Source organism: Bufo bufo, chromosome 3, assembly GCF_905171765.1.
Source record: "Bufo bufo chromosome 3, aBufBuf1.1, whole genome shotgun sequence".
NCBI lineage: Eukaryota > Metazoa > Chordata > Amphibia > Anura > Bufonidae > Bufo > Bufo bufo.
The window spans coordinates 216,324,351-216,346,011 of NC_053391.1; the positions used below are offsets into that span (position 1 = coordinate 216,324,351).

General features: G+C 43.5%; 1 protein-coding gene across 2 annotated transcripts; it reads right to left on the reverse strand.

Annotated features, from left to right (window-relative positions):
- Positions 1-2,080: 2,080 nt before the first annotated feature.
- On the reverse strand, positions 2,081-21,427 carry SIKE1 (suppressor of IKBKE 1). 2 transcript variants are annotated; one of them, XM_040423943.1, is made up of 6 exons: positions 21,367-21,427; positions 19,467-19,627; positions 9,816-9,921; positions 8,794-8,936; positions 6,952-7,065; positions 2,081-2,586 (listed from the first exon to the last, which is right to left on the reverse strand). In XM_040423943.1, the coding sequence occupies exons 2-6, from the start codon at positions 19,623-19,625 to the stop codon at positions 2,485-2,487; spliced, it is 624 nt and encodes a 207-aa protein (XP_040279877.1). In that variant the 5' UTR covers positions 19,626-19,627; positions 21,367-21,427; the 3' UTR covers positions 2,081-2,484. The 2 variants fall into 2 exon arrangements, with proteins under 2 accessions (XP_040279877.1, XP_040279876.1); XM_040423942.1 differs by having other exon boundaries at positions 21,298-21,409.
- Between the last annotated feature and the right edge of the window lie 234 nt (positions 21,428-21,661).

The window sequence follows — 21,661 nt, forward strand, 5'->3', positions numbered from 1 at the left end:
GATGGTGGACAACCACGAACCATAAGAAAGTTTGTCAATTGCATGATGTGATTTGAGAGGGAAACGCAGGGTGTGTCCTCATGACGGACCCTTATCCAACATCACTTATGGGACTGTCACTCATCAGCGAAGCAGCACCTTGTATATTTGTTGACACAATCATGGAGACAGCTGTATCACGTTTAATTGATGATTAATATAGATTATGTAATTCAATATCCCTTTTATATATAGGACGAGGGTTTCATGGTTATAGGTGGTTCAGTCCGCCCTTAGGTGGACAGCCAACCCACATTTTTGTTATTTTTTGCTTGGATGATGCCCACCCTCCACTGCGGACAGGTCAACTCCGCTAACAGGATTGGCCTCTCCGCTGTAGCCCACTGGGAGGTAGGTGCACCTGCAACATTGTATTCAGCACCTTCGTGGGGTTAATCACTAGGTACACTGTCCACCTGATGGGGGACTGGGCCACCAAAATGGGTGGCCTTGTTCCGTCCTCATCTGGACATTAATTTAATTTAATTGTAGTGGGGCGGGTCTGACCCGCCACCGGCGGTTGCGGAGCGACTGATTCCCGTTTACCTGGGATCAGCCGCCCTGCAGATTGCCGCTGGGGGTTGGAGTCACCTACTATGTAATGCACGTTAGTTATATAATTATTCACATGAAATGTCACTGTGATCACTGATATTATTGAAGCACACATGCACTTTATTCCTCAGTATGGAGGATTGTTTAAATGCAAAGATTATGTATTCACTTAGAGCTTTTTGACTTGTGCCTTCCCTGTATGAATGAATGAGAGGATGATCTTTTCCCCCACCCCTCCCCTATCCCCCTTCTCCTGCAACTTAATCATGATAATGAAAAATCTTTTCTATAAGTTATTATGAGATCAACTTTATATATGATGTAATTGTTCAAAAGCTGAAACTGGAGACAGTTTAGACGTGTAGAAGAATCACAGGAATTAGCGGCATGTCATTGATTTGCTTTTGGTCACTGAGTTTGTGAGACGGTGCAGGAGTGCTTAGGACCTGTGAACAGTCTAGCTATGGTTGAAGGACCTGGGAGATTGTCATGTGCCCATGACGTCAGGACCAGGTGACCAGTTAGCGATCATGTGATTGGGGGATGACTCGGCCGGGGCATGCGCTGTGTGACTGCCATCCGGAAGTGCTTGAATCAGGTCGCAAACAGATGACCAGGAAGCGCTGAAGGAGGCAGTCTCACAACATGAGCGGTATCGCATCGAAGCGCCCCTAGTATAGATGATCATGGTTAGTGGTAATTAATCCCTCCTCTTTAGTCTTTATATGCCCAATTTTGTCTTAGTGTGTTTGTACCTCCTGACGAAGCCTACGTGTCGAGGTTGATACGTTTGGGGAGTGGTGTGACCAGTTTACAGCAGAAACATGGGTAGGTAACATGGTATCTGTAGCAGGGTGGGACAAGTGGCTAGATTATCGATATATGTCATCGTCATGTATAGTATTGCACTGTTCTCTCATCACCTACAGTGTCTGTATGCCAGATGCTGAGACTGTGAGGAATTGAGTTGTTATTAGGGTACAGCATTTTCACCCGCAACGACTCCAAGGTCTACAGCTCCTGTGTAAATTGTGGTGTTACCTGCTGTTTATGATCACATCATCCCCAAATGTGATTCTCCACATTGTAGAGCCCCACCGTGGCTCAGTCTCCATGTCCTGTCCCTTTGTGCTCTTAATTGTATTGATTGTCAATTGAATTGAATAAAATAAGATTTTTTATCATGATATACCCTCGCTCTTTTGTTGTATACTTTTGGTAGGTTGTGTGAGTTAGGTATTGCGATTTGGGTTGCTGTAGGCTATAAACATTACATATTTACTTACAGGAATTTAGAAAGTTTACAGGAATTTCCGAAATTGTTTAAGTTCCATCTAAATAGCCTGACTACTTACATGACAGTAAAAAAACACTGATGTTACCATATTACTCCAGAAAATTGGATATTACTAAATTGTTGGCCATTTATGAAGGAATCAGAGCTGGAGTAAGACTCCAAAGCCTGGTGTTTACATGGGCTGATGATAGGCCAAACGGACATTCCTACAAGCATTCTTTCCTGATCATCAGCCCATGTAAAAATGTGCATTAGAGAATAATAAAAACAAGATTGTTTAAGTATTTTTTATTTATACCTATACTTATCTCTCTCTATATATTTAAATAAACATCTATTCTTTTCATTGTCACTGTGCTCTAAGTCCAAAATGTGTGGTCTTTACTTTCTTGAGGATCTTTTAAAACACAAGTTCACATAAGCAAGGAGATTTCTTCATCTTCTCAAGTTAGCACATTCTCCTCTACAGAATAGCTTCACTTTCAAGGCAGCAGAACACTCATACACATGTGTAGAAGACACAGCCTCCTTGACATCACCGTTGAAGGTCCACTCAAACATAAAAAGATGATTGTCTTGCAGTCTGAAAGAGGTCACTGGGATTTCTCTAATGAATTCCATTCCGATTCAATTTTAGCCGGATGTAACGACTCCTTGCTCACAGACAAAACTGCTCGAAGCTCCTTGTTTTCCAGCTGACAGTAGTCAAAAAGGGAACAAAGAAAGTGTTTTACAAAACATGTGATATTCCCAACTGCAAGCAATGTATGTCCAGAAAATTATATTATATATATATATATATATATATATATATATATATATATATATCACATACATACACACACAGTACAGACCAAAAGTTTGGACACACCTTCTCATTTAAAGAGTTTTCTTTATTTTCATGACTATGAAGGCATCAAAACTATGAATTAACAAATGTGGAATTATATACATAACAAACAAGTGTGAAACAACTGAAAATATGTCATATTCTAGGTTCTTCAAAGTAGCCACCTTTTGCTTTGATTACTGCTTTGCACACTCTTGGCATTCTCTTGATGAGCTTCAAGAGGTAGTCCCCTGAAATGGTCTTCCAACTGTCTTGAAGGAGTTCCCAGAGATGCTTAGCACTTGTTGGCCCTTTTGCCTTTACTCTGCGGTCCAGCTCACCCCGGTCCAGCTCATTCTTGCCATAATACAAATTCTAAGTAAAGAAAAACGAGTGGCCATCATTACTTTAAGAAATGAAGGTCAGTCAGTCAGCCGAAAAATTGGGAAAACTTTGAAAGTAAGGGCTATTTGACCATGAAGGAGAGTGATGGGGTGCTGCGCCAGATGACCTGGCCTCCACAGTCACCGGACCTGAACCCAATCGAGATGGTTTGGGGTGAGCTGGACCGCAGAGTAAAGGCAAAAGTGCCAACAAGTGCTAAGCATCTCTGGGAACTCCTTCAAGACTGTTGGAAGACCATTTCAGGGGACTACCTCTTGAAGCTCATCAAGAGAATGCCAAGAGTGTGCAAAGCAGTAATCAAAGCAAAAGGTGGCTACTTTGAAGAACCTAGAATATGACATATTTTCAGCTGTTTCACACTTGTTTGTTATGTATATAATTCCACATGTGTTAATTCATAGTTTTGAAGCCTTCAGTGTGAATCTACAATTTTCATAGTCATGAAAATAAAGAAAACTCTTTGAATGAGAAGGCGTGTCCAAACTTTTGGTGTGTGTGTATATATATATATATATATATATATATATATATATATATATATAATCTCACACGGCATATATATTTAATAAAATACCACAGGTCTGCTGACTTTAATATTAGCTGAGGATGCGGCTCCCTGATTACGTAAGCAGGAATGGAGGATTGTTGCATTTTTGGTTTTCTTCCCATCTCTCTGACCGCTCTTTCAGTGTATCATTCGCTGGCTCTACCTCTCCTCCTCTCACTCTTAGGGTTCCTCAGGGTTTAGTCTTAGGTCCTCTCCTCTTTCCTCTCTGTACAGCCCCTATTGGACAGACTATCAGCAGATTTGGTTTCCAGTACTATCTCTATGCCGACGACACCCAACTACGGTATATACTTCTTCCTGTGATATCACCCCTGCTGTTCTACAGTTCACCAGTGACCGTCTGTGTGCAGTCTCTAACATCATGCCCTCTCTCTATCTGTAACTTTCAAAAACTGAACTACTGCCGTTTTCTCCTTCCACTAACCTACCTAAACCTAATATCTCCCTCTCAGTGTGTGGCACTATCATAACTCCGGCGCAGCACGTCCGCTGTCTCAGTTTTATGTTTGACACTGATCTTTCCTTAACCCCCTATATTCAATCTCTTGCCCGCTCATGCTGCCTGCACCTCAAAAACATCTCTAGAATCCGCCCCTTTTATACTTTGGAAACAACAAAAACCTCTTATTGTTGCCCTGATCCATCCCCCCCCCCCCCCCCCCCCGATTATTGTAACTCCTCACTACTTGGCCTCCTCCTCTCCAATCTATCCTGAACGCAGCAGAGAGTCTCATCTATCTGTCTAACCACTTCCCTAATGCCTCCTTCCTGTGCGAGTCTTTGCACTGGTTGCCCATACAGTACAGGATTCAATTTAAACTGCTCATTCTCACCCACAAAGCCCTCAACAGTGCTGCACCTCCTACATCTCTGTCTACCCATGCTCTCCGTTCAGCTAATGTCTTACGACTGACGTCCACCATAATACGAACCTCTCATTCTCATCTCCAAGACTTCTCCCGAGCTGTACCAGTTCTCTGGAATGCCCAGTACCCATGATTGAGAACCTCTGGCACTCCAGCTGTGGTAAAACTACGACTCCCAAGATGCACACTTGCGTGGCTGTTCTCAGAACTCCATTGAAATAAATGGAGCATGCTGGGAGTTGTAGTTCACCACAGCTGGAGTGCCAGAGGTTAGCCATCACAGCCCTACCCCAAGCAATTAGGTTAATCCATAACATCAACAGTTTTAGACGCTCCCTAAAAACACATCTTTTTAGATTAGACTAGGGTTGTCACAATACCAAAATTTTGATTCGATTTCGATACCATAAAAAAGTATTGTGATACTCGATACCACGTGAAAAAAATAAACCACCAAAAAAGCTGAGTGCATTACGCATTTTATGGAACGTCCAGCCCATAATAGAACAGTCCTATTCTATTTTCTGGGGGGAAGGGGGGGGGGGGACGACGACGACGACAAGGTGACTAACAAATGGAGAATCACGCAGTTTTTATTTATTCTGCTCACCGCATAGGAGATTTTTTTTATATTTTAATAGTTTGGACTTTTCAGACGTGGCGATATGTAATATGTTTGTTTATTTATTGTTTATATATTTTATATGTAAAATTGGGAAACAGGGTGATTTATACTTAATATTTTGTTGTGGTTTTTTTTACTTTTTATTTATATTAATATATATTAATAACCATTCGATACCCGGTGCAACCCTAGGTTAGACTATCACACCCCCTGATCAAACCCTTCTCCATTCACCCCCACTTCAGAATTATTAATCTGAACCTGATCTATCAGATCCACCACACCCCATGCACTCAGAAACACTACAGATATCGGCTGGTGACTGGATCATGCAGCCTTATATCTAATCCCCTATTGTGTTAAGATGGCTGGACCATTGTATAAAACACTTTTTACCTATTGTGTCACCCCCATCTCCTCATACTTGAGCTGCCCCCTATTGTAAAGAGCTGCGGAAAATGTTGGCGCTATATAAATACAGATTATTATTACAGTACAGTATATAAAGAGACTGCTGTTAACTTTATATGAGGCATGGCCAGAGGAGACCTATACACTGGATTTTTCACAGTAAAAAATCTGCAGCATGGGAATTGTGTAGTGGAGTTCATAGCGCATTTGGCACAGTTTTTACCCCCTTCACTATAATTGTGAAATTTGCTGTATGGACTTTAAATTTGCACTGCATGTTAGGTTATGTATGGATTCCATTGCAGAAATGTTCTGCAGCATGTAGATAAACTTTGCTGCTACTGTATTACACTGTGGATTTTCCTCAGGCAATTCTGTTGCAGAAAATTTGCCCCATGTGGATATACCCATAAACATGGTGCAGTTTAAAGGGGTCTTCCGACTTTTTTATACTGGCCTATCCTCAGGATAGGTCATCAGTATCTGAACAGTGGGGTCTGCCTATACAACTGTTAGAGGAGGCCAGGGCACTTTGATGAGCGCCACAGCCGCCTCACAGCTTAATAAGAACAACGCTGTACAATGTATAGCGGCTGTGCTTTGTATTGCAGCTCAGCCCCACTAGGCCAATGTCACTGGCCTAGGGTAAGCTGATGAGCTTACAGGAGCGCAGCAGCCTCCTCAAACAGCTTATCGGTGAGGGTCCTGAGTGTCAGAACCCAACTGATCAGATACTGATCAGTGAAGTTTTAGAAAATTTAAATTTGCTGCTTCGACGAAAAAAAAAAAAAAAAAGGGGTTCGTGACAAATTACTTTGTCACAAAGCTCATTTTTTTGTTAGTCCCAAGATGACGTCACCATGCATGGGATTTCGGCCGAGATCTTTAATCAAGATGGCGGAGCCCGTCGCGAGCAAATGGAGGCAGCAAGTATGATTTATTTTTATTTTTTTACACTATTTCAGGTTAAATCGATTCGCTACCACGAAGCACGAGAGAATTCAGCTTTGCGGCGAATCAAATTTATCCTGAAATTCGGATTGCATTCCACTTCGTTGGATTCGATTAGGTCATCAGTATAAAAAAGTTGGAAAACCCCTTTAACATGACTGTTTGTATTCATATGCAGCTAATGGCAGACGAATAAAGAAAAAAAAAAAGCAGAATGGAGTGGTGTTGTCCGCACCTGGTCAAGTTGTTTGGTTGGCACAGTTCAAAGACATGGGTCTCAGCCTCTTTGTTGTAGTGAGAGTTGTGGCAATAATGAAGATCTGTTCTATATATCCAAGTGTTATGCTATAACTTCATGTCATCATAAATAAAAAAAACTACCATTATATTCTGATTATATCTTACCTCTAGTTGTGCAAGTCTCTCTTGAATACTATAGGCCTGATCTTCATCTACTTGAACGGCTTTTCTCATCACTTCCCCCATGGCACATATTCTATCAATATAATTCTCTGTTTCCTTTAACAAAAGAATATATTAGTTCACAAAACCAAGACACGTGGTGAGCGAGATGACGTCATTTTGCAGGTCCTGCAGGAAGAAGAAAGAAGACGATACCGGCTGCGCGATCAAGTAATTTTTTAACCCTCAAGGGACATTTTACTTAGCATTCTGTATTAAAGAATGCTATTATTTTCCATTATAACCATGTTATAATGGAAAATAATCAAGTGAATAGACCTTATCCCTATTTATTATCTCTTTAGCAACCATCCGTGAAAATCGCATTGCATCCGCACTTGCTTGCGGATGCAATGCGATTTTCACGCAGCCCAATTTCTTTCTATGGGGCCTGCGTTCCGTGAAAAACGCAGAATATAGAACATGCTGCGATTTTCACGCAACGCACAAGTGATGTGTGAAAAACATCGCTCATGTATACATCGCCATTGAAATGAATGGGTCAGGATTCAGTGCGGATGCAATGCGTTCACGTCACGCATTGCACCCACGTGAAAAACTCACCCATGTAAAAGGGGCCAAAGTGTCACACTCTAGTCAGCTAATTAATCCATACCCCCTGAGCAAAGGGTACCCGAGATTGTGACTTTGGGGTTTTCATAAGCTGTAAGCCATAATCATCCTAATTATAATAAATAAAGGCTTGAAATATCTCACTTTGCATGCAATGAGTTTATCTCATATGTTAGTTTCACCTTTTAAGTTGCATTACTGAAATAAATGAACTTTGCACGATATTCAAATTTTTCGAGTTTCACCTGTATAGTGCTATACTGACAGCCACCATAAGGGTGCACCAGAGAGGCGCAGCCTGATGGGAAACACTAGAGGCAGGCCTGGGGCCTTCATTTGCAACCCAGCTGCCGTGCACTGACATTGGCACCCCACAAATTAATTTGTGGGGTGCTGATGGGAGACAGAGGGAGTCAGCTTCCTCTATAACTGCTTAGATTCCATGGTCAATAGCTACTGCAGAATCTAAGGGGTTAAACTGCTAGAGTGGAGACTCGAGCATCGCTTATGCATTATTAACACGTCAGTGACTTCCATCAGTGAGCCCAAACCAGGTGCGGCTCTAAACACAGAACAGGAGCAGATCTTTCCCTTATACCTTATCTGTGTTGAGGCTCCAATCCTGCTTTTGGCTCACAATCACTGATGGAAATCACTGACCAAAACACTGACACGTGAATAAGGCCTCATGCACACGACCGTTGTGTGCATCTGGGGCCGTTGTGCCGTTTTTTTTCGCGGACCCATTGACTTTCAATGGGTCCGTGGAAAAATCGGAAAATGCACCGTTTTGCAGCCGCATCCGTGATCCGTGTTTCCTGTCCGTCAAAAAAAAATGACCTGTCCATTTGAAATTGCACCATATTGTGTCTACGTCAAACTGATCCGTCCCCATTGACTTGCATTGTAATTCAGGACGGATCCGTTTGGCTCCGCACGGCCAGGCGGACACCTCCGTGGATCCTCCAAAAATCAAGGAAGACCCACGGACGAAAAAACGGTCACGGAAAAACTGAACCCGTATTTGCGGACCGCAAAAAAAAAACGGTCGTGTGCATGAGGCCTAAGGCCTTAGATTGGGCCACTGTAAAAAGGCTAAGGCCCCTTAGTGACTGCTGTAAAAAGGTGCGTGGGTGGTCACTAAGAAGTTACCACTTCACATTTTTAGTGTAAGTAATACAAATACATGAGGCTTATAAATGTAGAACTTACAGTAGAGTAGGTTTCATGAGCTTCCAGGACTGGCTCTGTCGGTACAGGTTTTTTATTCGCCATCAACTGCAGCATTTGCCGCCTGTATTTGCTCATTATCAGTTCTAGGGCATATTGGTGTTCCTCCAAAGACAACCAGAGCTCTGCGAAGGATGGAAAGTTGGGAGAAGTAAATTAAACCATAGCATGGAACATATTGTTGGCGGATTGGACATTTCCCGCTGGCTGCTCAGTCACCACATCATATATCTCACTGACAAATCTCCAAGTGGGCGAATACTGGGAGACCCCTTTTCTAGGTATTGTTGGTGGGGGTCACAGTAGTCGGACCCACACGGATATAAAACATCACCTGGAATATTTCCTAACATAAAATTCTATAAAAAGGTAATTATTTGTAGTCGGATGCCTGACTATAAGACACTAACCAGAATCCAGAAGAGAAGCACTGACTGATCACATAACTGCTCAGGTGCCAGAGACAGCAGTAAGATGCCTAGTCCATGTAGTCCCAGCATAGTCCTAACAGCGAACCTTTCATTGTACCAGGGCTGGTTTACCTATAACTGGGTTCCTACGGCAGCCCCATTCACAATGAAAAAATATAATTCAAAAGTGTGTATGAATAGCACACCCCAAATGTTTAGTTTTTTTTTTACTTACTGAGTGACAGGAGTTAATCATTTTTAACAATTCAGATTAATTCACCACAAAGTCAAAATGTAACTCTAGCTCTCCTTTCCCCTATCAACCAAAACTATATATGATACATATAAAACCCAATACCCACAGTACACCAATCAAATAATAGTAATAAAATAGTAGAAAAATAAAGACCTGTCATTAACAAAAACACCTGAAAACACTTGTGGAAGGCAAAAAAAAATAATATATATCATATTGCAGTTCTTGCCCTCCACAATTGCCATTTCTGGATGTTCAATTAATGGAAATGTTACTGCATTTGGTACACATTGCTTGGACGGCCTGCTCATGGCCCCCAGGTCACAGCTCATAGTCACCTTTATTTTCTTGCTGAAGGTCTCTGATCTGAGTGTTTTCCTGACATAACAGCACATGTGGCTTGTACTTTGATGTGTTTTTTATTTCTGCCAAATCTTCTTGGTACTGAAAAAGATTTAAGGAAAATGGTTTAGAAAATTAAAATGAAAAATTACTTTACACACCTGACGTGAGGAGGGATGGGAACTGGAGTCCCCTATACTGGCGAGCTGTGTAGGTCCCAATTGTGGGCGCTTCAATGATCTAAAGGTACCCATACACTTTCAATAGCTGTCCAAAATGTTTGTTCGGTCGACTGCTATTCTTTCCATCCCGCAATATACATGCATGCTCCGCTCAGCATACAAGTGTTGTCAATGGGTAGAGGGGACTAAGACACTTCTGGCAGTAACTTATCTCATTAGGGAACAAATTATTGGTAAAATCTAACACATGCTTTCTTCCCCTGAAAAAATCCAGGTGAAGCTCACTTTTCTCTGTGTATGGGTCCTTATCCCCTTCCCGACCATCCAAAGTAAATTTACATCTGTGGTCGGGTATTTAAAAAATGGCGTGCTAACACTGACGGGTTGGATGAGGGGAGACTTTGCCCAAAAATGGCGTGAATCTTCGTCTCCATCAACCCTCTCAAGTGAGGCAACATGGAAGTCCACTAGGCTATATCAGAAGGCCTGGAGACCTTGCAAAGGGCAGGCATACCGCACGACCAAAGGGATGGACCAGAGCCGGCCCCTAAGCCTCAAAGACCAGCTAGAGTCTGGACCACAGTCGCACCGCCCTCCGGTACCGTGAGTCGTTCACCTAGAACCTGAACTGTAAAGGTCGAGGTGACCCGATATCCTGAAGAATTGAACTTATTGTTCGGGGGTCGCATGCGCAAAGCCGGTGGAGAAAGACATGCCTCTCTGAGCTGCGGGCCGTAGATATCCCCTCATAAGCGCCGTCATATCAGCTCCACAAGCCTCCAAACTTCGCGACAAGCTGCATGAGGATGTTCCGTAACAGAGGGAAGACAAGGACGGAGAATACGCCGACTCCTTCGCAGACTTTGCCTGCACTTTTCAGAAGTGCCGGGCGAACAGCAATGGCGTACCCCTCTCCAGCTCCATCTAGCCCCGCCTCCTCCACTGCCAGTGGATCCATCCTGGAGCCTCGAGACCAGCAACCAGGTCAGACGGAGCTCTTTAATAGTATAGCATCGCTGTTCCGCACGGAGCTTTCGCAAGCAGTGGCCGAGTTCACACGCCAGATACAAGATCTGGGGCAACGGGTCTCGGACTTAGAGTCCCGGACCGACGACATAGCAGATGCTCTGGGGGCAGACAGAGCGGACATTGATGCGCACGCTGCGCAACTAGAGGCACTCGAGTCCAAGATCGAGGACCTCGAGAATAGATCCCGCAGAGGAAACCTCCGGGTGAGAGGTCTGCCGGAATTATACGGACTTACCTGCCACCATTATTCACCGCCCTTCTCCCACAGGAGGATCAAAGCCGCCTGAAAATGGACAGAGTCCACAGGGCCTTGGGCAAACCGCGCTCAAATGACCTACCCAGGGATGCTATCCTGAAATTCCACCACCCTGAAGTCAGGGATCTGATCCTGGCAGCAGCCAGAAACATCTCTGAATTATTGGGCCTCCCATCATCTGTACATCTTTACACGGACTTGGCGCCATCAACCCTCCGCCGCTGCCGTGAGATGCGGCCTGTTACCCAAGCACTACAGAGGGCACAAGTCAAATATAGATGGGGCTTCCCACTGCAAATAAATGATTTTTGAAACTAAAAAATGGCGTGCTTTCAAGCAGAGCAGACACCATAGCCACTGGGTGCCTGCTGTTTAAAACTGCAGGCACCTGGGACTAATGTATGCGATCGAAGATAACATTGATTGCATACATTTAACCCCTCAGATGCCGTGGTCAAAAGTGACCACGGCATCTTAGAAGTTAAAGGCTATGGACAACTTTGTGCACTAAAAATCAATAACCCCACATCTTACCTAATGCAGCACATAATAAAATTGCACTTGTTTGTTTACTGGTATCAGCTTTGCTTCACATGCTCTCAGAAATGCTCTTCCATGAGTTTTGCTCACAGCTGTTATCTCCTGTGAGGCTCTGTGGGCGTTCCTGTTAATTTCACATGCACCAGCACAAGCTCTGCTGCCCCGCCCCCACATCCTGTTACATAGCACAGCTAGCAGCCACTTACATACAGGCTGCTGGAACTTGTAAGCTTTAATTCCAATCCACAACATGGTGAGTCTTACAGTATGCTACAGCTTGTAATCAGCAGATCTATTTCTCACTTTCCCTTCTGTAGAAAGTCCATTATTTGTAGGCACAATAGATATTTCTGCTAGTAACGTTAGTGCAGCGATCTACAGTCAGAACCGTGTCGTTATAAGCAGGATATAGATCTCATTACTGACAGCTCTCAGTACATGCGCTCTCTTCTGAATACAGTATTGTGTGCAGTCCGTACAGTGAGCGGACACTTGTCCCACACAGATTAGTACAGTGTGACAACACACAATGCTATGTACACATAGAAGTAGGGTTGTTGCGGGTATCGAAATTTCGATACCCAATCGATACTTTTGTCCCGGTATCGATACGATACCGGGATTTCCGTTTTTTCGATACTGGGCTTCGCTTCTGCGCAGTCTAGTATCTCTGAACATGAGCGCGCTGCTATCGGCGCGCTCATGTTCTCTCTCAGCAGCACGGGGAGAAGGAAGCTGTCCTCCCTCCCCCTGTGCTGCTGCCGCTGCCACCAATGAGAAGAGAGGGGCGGAGGAGGGGCGGCAATGAGAAGAGAGGGGCGGAGGAGGGGCGGCAATGAGAAGAGAGGGGCGGGCGCACTGCGCCACCAATGATAGGATTACTATCGGAGCGATGGGAGGAGACATCAGCTTCACTAGTGGGCGTTCCTTTTCCCTGCGCTGCGATTGGACAGCGCTACAGCCAGGGAGAAGGAACGCCCACTAGTGAAGCTGATGTCTCCTCCCATCGCTCCGATAGTAATCAGCAGCATGTGGAGCAGGAGAGGAGACAGTAATGGGGCACTGCGGGCGAACGGAGCGGCGCCCAGGACTAAATGGTGAGTGCTGAGACATCGCTGGGCGCCGCTCTGTGTGGCCTAATAGTGAAAGTCTGGACTCATATACAGTAGTCAGTCTTTAACTCATACAGGAGGCGGGTGCCGGCAGCAGAATCGCATTGCCGTCACCCTGCCCCTGACAGGGAGCTGCGATCAGCGGCAGTTAACTGCCGCTGATCTGCTAGTACCCGCCTCCTGTATAAAGGGGTAAAATCATTGGTGGTGCAGTGTGCCCCCCCCCCCCCCCCCTCAATCCCCCCATCCCATTAAAATCATTGGTGGCACAGTGCGCCGGCCCCTCTCAACCCTCCAGTATTAAAATCATTGGTGGCAGTGGCCACAGGGACCTCTCCACTCCCCCTCATTGGTGGTGCAGTGGCAGCTTCTGATCGGAGCCCCAGCTGTGTAAGCCTGGGGCTCCGATCGGTTACCATGGCAGCCAGGACGCTACAGAAGCCCTGGTTGCCATGGTAACATCCCTGATGCTGTGTGCACAAAGCACAGAGCAGCAGGGACAGTGTGGAGTCCTATTCACCCTGATAGAGATCTATCAGGGTGAATAGGAAAAGGGATGAAAGATCCCAGGTTCTAGCCCCTAAGGGGGGAAATAGTTATTAAATAAAAAGTGAAAAAAAAAAAAAACACTAAAATATGAAGTATAAATCACCCCCCTTTTCCCAATTTCACATATAAAATATATAAATAAACATATTACATCGCCACGTCAGAAAAGTCCAAACTATTAAAATATAAAAAAAAAATCTAGGTGGTGAATGCCGGAACAGAAAAAATAAAATAAAAACTGCGCGATTCGCCATTTTTAAAAATGAGGAATGCACGTGGCTTTTTTTGTTTATTTTTTTCGCGTGGTATCGAATGGTATCGAGTATCGCAATACTTTTTCATGGTATCGAAACCGAATCAAAAATTTGGTATCGCAACAACTCTACATAGAAGTACATAGTGGGGGAGATTTATCAAAACTGGTGTAAAGTAGAACTGGCTTTGTTGCCCATAGCAACCAATCAGATTCCTCCTTTTATTTTCCAATGAAGCTGTGAAAAATTAAAGGTGGAATCTGATTGGTTGCTATGGGCAACTAAGCCAGTTCTACTTTACACCAGTTTGATAAATGACATATATACATGTATAGAAAAAAAATGTCCGCACTCTCAAACACTTTATTCACTCCTGTGGTCGCAATGTTTTCAGCTCATTCACAGAGACTTTTTTTCAAGCTGTGAGCTAAAACATGTGACTAGTGTTGAGTGAACTTCTGTTTCAAGTTCGGCGTACAAGGTTCAGGTTATCTAAGAATTCAGTTATGGATTCTGCTATCATGGACCATAAGGGTCCATTTACACGTCCGTAAATTGCAGATCCGCCAAACACGGACACCGGCCAAGTGCGTTCCGCATTTTGAGGACTGCACATGGCTGGCACTATCATAGAAATTACTATACTTATCAGATATGTGGTGGTCATGCCCTATTATTCTCCCTTTTTGGAGGAAGATTTTTGACCTTATCTCGACAGTGGCGGGCTTCCAGATCCCCCTCGACCCTCCATTAGCTGTGTTATCCATCGGAATAGGAGATTTACCTCACTCCCATAGACCGGTTATGATGGGCATTCTCTCAGCTGCAAGGAAGCTTATTGCAACCTCATGGAAGCTGCCCATTACTCCTCAGGTGCCTGATGTGATCTCACTAGTTAACCAGTATATGCAACATGAATATATATATGCAGATTCTTACTCTGAACGCTTAAGGGCTCACAAAAGATGGGAATTGTGGAGCTCATGCCCGTTTGCAGTTAAGATTCACTCTGTAGCTCTGTAGGGACTAATACTGTGGTATACATACATGGCGGGAGAGAGCGGTGGATGGAGGACGGTGGATGGATTACGGTATAGGGTAAGCATATATAGCGGTACACTAAAGTATAGAATAAAATATATCTTAGAAATGGATCACAAGTTCTGGATTCAATCCATTAGTCTTGTTCTTGAATTGACTATGTTACAATTTGTTGTATATGTCATCAATATGCTTAACATATATTAAGTGATAGTTGCTGGATTATACAAGTGACATTTATTAGCTGGTATTCTTTTGTTGGCTTAAATATGTAACATCACAATATAAATGTCAAAGTTGTACTTGCAAATCTTAACATTGTTCTGGCTTATGCAAATGACATATTTACTGTCTGATTTTCTTATGTTGAAAAATCAATAAAAATTGAAAGTTTTAAAAAAGAAATTACTATACTTGTCCGTGGTTGCGGACAAGTATAGAACATGCTCTATTTTTTTGCGGGGCTGCGGAACGGAAGTGCAGATGCAGACAGCACATGGTGTGTTGTCCGCATCTTTTGCAGACCCATTGAAAATGAATAGGTCAACACCCCTTCCGCAAAATTTCAGAACGGATGTGAACCCATTATGAGGACGTGTGAATGGACCCTTTGTTATGGTCCGTGGTAGCAGTACCCATAACGGAATTCTTACATAACCCAAACCTTGTACGCCAAACTTGAAACACAAGTTTGCTCATCCCTAGTTGCGACCACAAGGGTGAATAAAGTGTTTTTCTTTTCACTCATTTTTTGCGAGAGTACTGCCATTTTTTAAAATTCTTATATTGTCCTGGATTTGTTGCCGGATCCATTGGCCTGCACTTCCATATTTACATTTGGCCTGATGTGCTTAGATATATAGATATAATTAGGGTTATTGCTGCAGTATATAAATCTTTTGCTAGAGGTAGTTGTGCAGTGTGTGTGTGTATAATATATATATATATATATTTATATTTATTAATATTACTCTTTTTGCGAGGAAAGGTAACCAAAAAATGGCTGTTCTGGAACAGTTTTTATTTATTTTTATTTATTTTTTCCATTTTCTAAAAGACTTTTTTTTTTAAATGGCAATTGTCTCAGGTAGGGTCTCAATTTTTGCGGGATGAGATGACTGTTTGATTGGTACCATTTTGGTGCACATATGAATTTTTGATTGCTTGATATCACACTTTTTTTGTTGTAAGGTGATAAAAAAAAATTGCTTTTTTGGCATATTTTATATGACAGGTTAGATCACGTGATATTTTCATAGAGCAGGTCGTTACGGATGCGGTGATACCTAATATGTGCATTTTTTAAAATTTTATTTTACACAATAAAAGCATTTTTGAAAGATAAATCATGTTTTTGTGACTCCATTTTCTGAAAGCCATATTTTTTTTATAATTTTGGGGCGATTGTCGTAGGTGGGGACTCATTTTTTCCAGAAATGAGGTGACAGTTTGATTGGTGCTAACTTTGGGTACATATGACTCTTTTGATCGTTTTTTATACCAGGCTTGGCTGCAGCGCCATCCTGAAGGGGAGGGGTAGGCTCCGCTCAGCCATCCTGAACAAGGGAAGGTGGGTAGGCTGGGGCTCTGTGCTGCTGTGCCTAAAGGGGAGGGGGGCTACTTGCACAGTTTGGCGATCCTGTACTGAGGAGGAAGGGATTTATGTGTCCAGCCTTGATGGGGGGAAAATTGTTCCACACATTAACCATCGGGCCGCTGCCACAGCAGAGCAGCAGCCCTGTGGTTAGCCCCTTCCATACTGAGGTCCCTAAGGAACACAGCATGGAAGGGGTTATGTCTGCAGACTGTCAGCTGTATGTTACAGCTGACAGTCTGCACCGCTCTGCCATCCTGAAAAGGGGGGGGGGGGGGGGTTTGAGGCGGGAGAGAGAGATAGTGCGCACCGTGTGAAGCCGGAACCACGGCGGGCTGTAGAACAAAAAATAATAATTTGTGTAACATTTTTTACAAAGGTGTTCATATCTTTAAAGACTGGGGGAGCACGCATAGGAGTCTATGAGAAAAGCAATCTAATGACTGCTTGTTATAGTTCCCTAGGGGAACTAGAGTTGTTGCGATACCAAAATTTTGATTCGATTTCGATACCATAAAAAAGTATTGCGATACTCAATACCACGCAAAAAAAATAAAACACCAAAAAAGCCATGTGCATTCCGCATTTTACAAAATGGCGAATCGCTGAGTTTTTATTTTTTCCCGAGGGGTTAACTGCCGCTGATCGCAGCTCCCTGTATTAAAAGTTAAAGACGACCTTTGATGAGCAGGCTACATAAAGTGGCGCCCAGGGATGTCCCTGCTCTTACTATTATTCCTGGGCGCCGCTCCGTTCGCCCGCTGTGCCCCCATTACCGTCTCCTGTTCCGTATGCTAATTACTACTATCGGAGAGATGGGCAGGAGACATCAGCTTCTCTTCTAGGCGTTCCTTCTCCCTTGCTGTGACGTTCTGCGCTGCGATTGGACAGCGCTACAGCAGGGAGAAGCAACGCCCAGAAGAGAAGCTGATGTCTCCTGCCCATCGCTCCGATAGTAGTAATTAGCATACGGAGCAGGAGACGGTAATGGGGGCACAGCGGGCGAACGGAGCGGAGCCCAGGAATAATATTAAGTGCAGGGACATCCCTGGACGCCGCTCTATGTAGCCTAGTAATTTAAAGTCCGGACCCATTTAAAATCCTCCTATTATTGGTGGCACAGTGCGCCCGCCCCTCTCACCTCATTGGTGGCAGCAGCAGCACAGTGGGGAGGGAGACACTGCTTCCTTCTCCCTGTGCTACTGAGGGAACATGAGCGCGCTGACAGGAGCGCGCTCATGTTCAGAGATACTAGACTGCGTAGCAGCGCAGGCCAGTATAAAAAAAAAAATTTAAATCCCGGTATCATATCGATACCGGGACAAAAGTATCGGTTGGGTATTGAAATTTCGATACCCGCAACAACCCTAAGGGGAACTATTAAAAAGTGTAAAAAAAGTTTTAAAACAAAATTAAAATACATAAATAATATAAAATTAACACCATGGGCATCGCTGCGTGCATAAAATATAAAAATATTGATCTCATACGGCAAATGGCAAAAGGACGCAAAGTCATAATGGCTAATTTGCCGTTTTTGGGTTGCTTCACCTTCACTTATGCTCTCTCACCGTTCTGGGCTGAAACACCGCACTCCCAGGATGTTTATTTCTGTTTTGACGCCACTGCAGCCAATCATTGGCCGCAGCAGTGACCAACTCTCTTTGCATCACGTGACCATATGATAGGACGCAAGGGGAGCAGGTGACCACAGCAGCTAGCGATTAGCTGCAGCGACGTCAAAACGGAAGTTGACATCCTAATAGCGCAGCGGACCAGCAGAAGCCAGAGAGAGTAATAGCTGGGAGTCAGCACCAGGAAGCAGACAAGCATGCTTCCCTTTGTAGGTCTACCTGAGGGGGAAGGGGTGCCAGCGTTAGGTTTTAGGTCACAGTGGACGGAAATAGATAGTGCACGCTACTAATTACAAGTCGGCAATCCAGCAAGTCATTGCGCCGCCATTAGCAGGCAGCACAGCAAAGACGGAGCTAGCATTATCAAAGAATGAATCCAAGCATCTAGCTAGATAGGTAGTGGGTAGCAAGCGCAGCAAATCAGAATACAAGTTAATGAATTCTAGTACTTCTATAGACAGTAGGCAGCAAGCGCAGCGAACCTATACTACCAATTGCCACTATATAGAGCCGACCGGTAATAATTACAATTAGTAAAAGCTGACAAAGTAGCAAGTCATCGCTACAACACAGCAGATACAAAGTATCCATATTAGCAGAAAAGCAAATAGCCAGTTATATAAAGCAGAACCATCAATGCATTCAATGACTGTCAGCAGACAAATTTATTTAGTACAGCACTGTCAAAGCCCACTGATGAGAGTTTTAATTATTTAGGTAGGTTAGGTATAAGTTATCACTGTTTATTAAAAACAAACCTAATAAAAGTTATTTTAAAAAATAAAAATCACTAATCCAAAAAAGCGCACGTCAAGAGTAGGCAATTAGTAGTCTTATGACTAAATGTAAAAATACAATAAAAAGTGCCTCTACGTGCGCTGGGTATACACCAGTGTAATATTGAGACCCCCACCCTTTCACAGTGCACAACCCCTTTAGGTCAATTAAAGAGGTTATACTACAAAAAGTATTACTGTGCAATGAATAGGGCATTCCAAATTATGTAATATTGCTATATACATGCAATAAACATATTGTATTTATTTTTATTTTTTTATGTACATTACATTTTCCTCTATGGTAGTGCCCCCGGCTGTTTCTTCCATGGCTAAAATTCTGGTCCACCTTCTCCTACATTCTGTGGTGAACTGAAATGTTCAGTAGATTCCCTGCTTTCTCCTCAAGTAATGATCTCATAATGAATTTATTCATCCCCACTTCTAAATTAATTCACTCTCCCTAGACAGTTTGTAAGGGACTATTTTCTATGCAGGGAAGAGGGTTAACAAGAGCCGACTGCAATGCACTCCTGGGAGATGCAGGTGGATGAGTTGCTGCCCACCCACAGAAAGGGAAGAGACAAAAGTTGACCAAAGGCGAGATAAAATGAGAACAGATGAAGATCACACTGAGAAGCAGCATTTTCTCCACTGATATACTTCTAATGAGCACCTACCTTTTCTGGCAGTGTTGTCCCAACTTCCTTCATGGCTTCAACGTGCTTATGTAGAGAGCTAGACTGTTCAATTAAGGATTCTGCAGCGTTGTCATGATCTTTAAGCCTCTCTAACAAAGTTTTGGCATCCTGTAAAATCTTGTCAATGGTACAAGTCATGGCTGAAATGAAAAAATAAGACCACCTATAGTTTATTTATATGCCATAATGATTAGTGTTTAGTGAACATGTGTTTTAAGTTCGGCGTCCAAGGTTTGGGTTTGTGTTATCTAAGAATTCAGTTATGGATTCCGCTACTACGGACCATAAGTTATTCCATAACGGAATTCTTAGATACCCCGAACGCTGAACTTGAAAACACAAGTTCGCTCATCCCTAAGGCCTCTTTCACACGGCCGTGTGCTGGCCGAGCCGGTGCTGCAGAGCGCAAATTGCAGTCCGCAATGCATGGGCACCGACCGTGGGGCAGCCGCATGCAGATCACGGATGCTGTATGCGGCCCGCAATATGGCTACGGGAGCACTACGGCCGTGTGAAAGAGGCCTAATAATGATATATATATATATATATATATATATATATATATATATAAATAATTCACACAAAAAATATCAGCACTGGTATGAAGACAAAAACGGGTTCACACCCAAGGGGAATAGGCAATTACCCAAAATACAAAAAAAGAAAAGAAGCAGCACTCCAAGCAAATAAGATGAAAAAAATATAAATTTTCCTTTATTCACCTATGTGGTAACGGCAACGTTTCAGCTCAACATTAGACCCATTGAGAAAGGATCTATTGTTGAGCTGAAACGTTGCCGTTACCGCATAGGTGAATAAAGGAATCTCTTTTTTTTCATCTTATTTCTTTGGAGCGCTGCTCTCTTTTTGAGACATTATATATATATATTTTGATAGATGGCCTCCAGGGTGGACAAAATACTACAAGATCTTAGTCAGTTTGGTGTAGACACAAAAAGGTTGGATATTTTAAATCAAACTGTTCTGTTACATTCTAAAATAGATGTATACAAACCCCAGCTACAGGTTACATCTACTGTGGATTTCCCCACAAAATGACCATGTGTTACACGTGGATTGTTCTATGGATTTACCCAAGCATAGATGTGAAATCCAGGTAAGAATTCACTGCTTTTCTGCAGAACGCTCATTGTTCCAACATGTGGATGGCGTTTCTATAACTCTACCTTACGTCCATAAGGAAATTTAGTGAAATAGTCAGTGGAGATGATCCTGTTTTAGGGCTTGATGGGACTAATTGTCTATCCTCAAGACTCCTGACAACCAGCTGTCCTGCAGTAAAAGCTGTGGTCACATGGGACGGAGCTGTAGAACCAGCTGATGGTCAGGGTATGGGACCTCTGCTTACAGACCACCATACACAAGGAATAGAAACCCCCTATCTGTTCTCCCCCCAGTCCTATTCATGTATGCAGGCCGTTATCCTGTACACTTTAAAAGGAGGTTATTAAGCAACAAAAAACCCTTTCTCAATGTAGCCCTTCCCAATGAGATCTTATCAGCAGGTGGGGAAGCCTCTGGCACCTGCACAATTGCCTTGTGCCATTCCTGCAAATATAAAGTACCATTGTACAGCACTCCAAAACTTGCCACTCTGTGTGCCTCCCAAACCTGAGATCCCCTTAAAGGAAGTGTTCACTAAAGCAGCCCCCAGCTACTGAGCAATCCTACCAAAGTATCATCCAGGGACACTAGGACCTGGAAGCCACCAGCGGCTGAACACACATCATCTACAGGTAACAGAATGACAACTCCTACACTGAAGCAGCGGGGACAACTGGACAATAACCTGCAGAGGAGGGCGATCCGAGCGCTGCCTGTACCAAGCCAAACCCCAGGACACAGCAGCAACCGATACCTGTCAAACCTGGCCGGCGCTTCCAGCCTCCACAACTTCCGCCTCCCGGTCACCGGAAGTCACTCTCGAGCCTTCTGATTGGTGGCCTCTCCGTGGCGTCATTTCCATAGCTAAAATGACGTTCTCTATTCGAACGGCCATGACTTATGCTGGCAAATTCCAGGTTATCGTTTACAGTGTTCTTCGGGGAATTATATACTGTGGATGCGCCTATAGTTGCGTAGGAATTATGTGAGCAGTGTTTTATTAACCGCATGCTTATGTAACGGAAGCCTTAGAAATGAATTCCCGTACC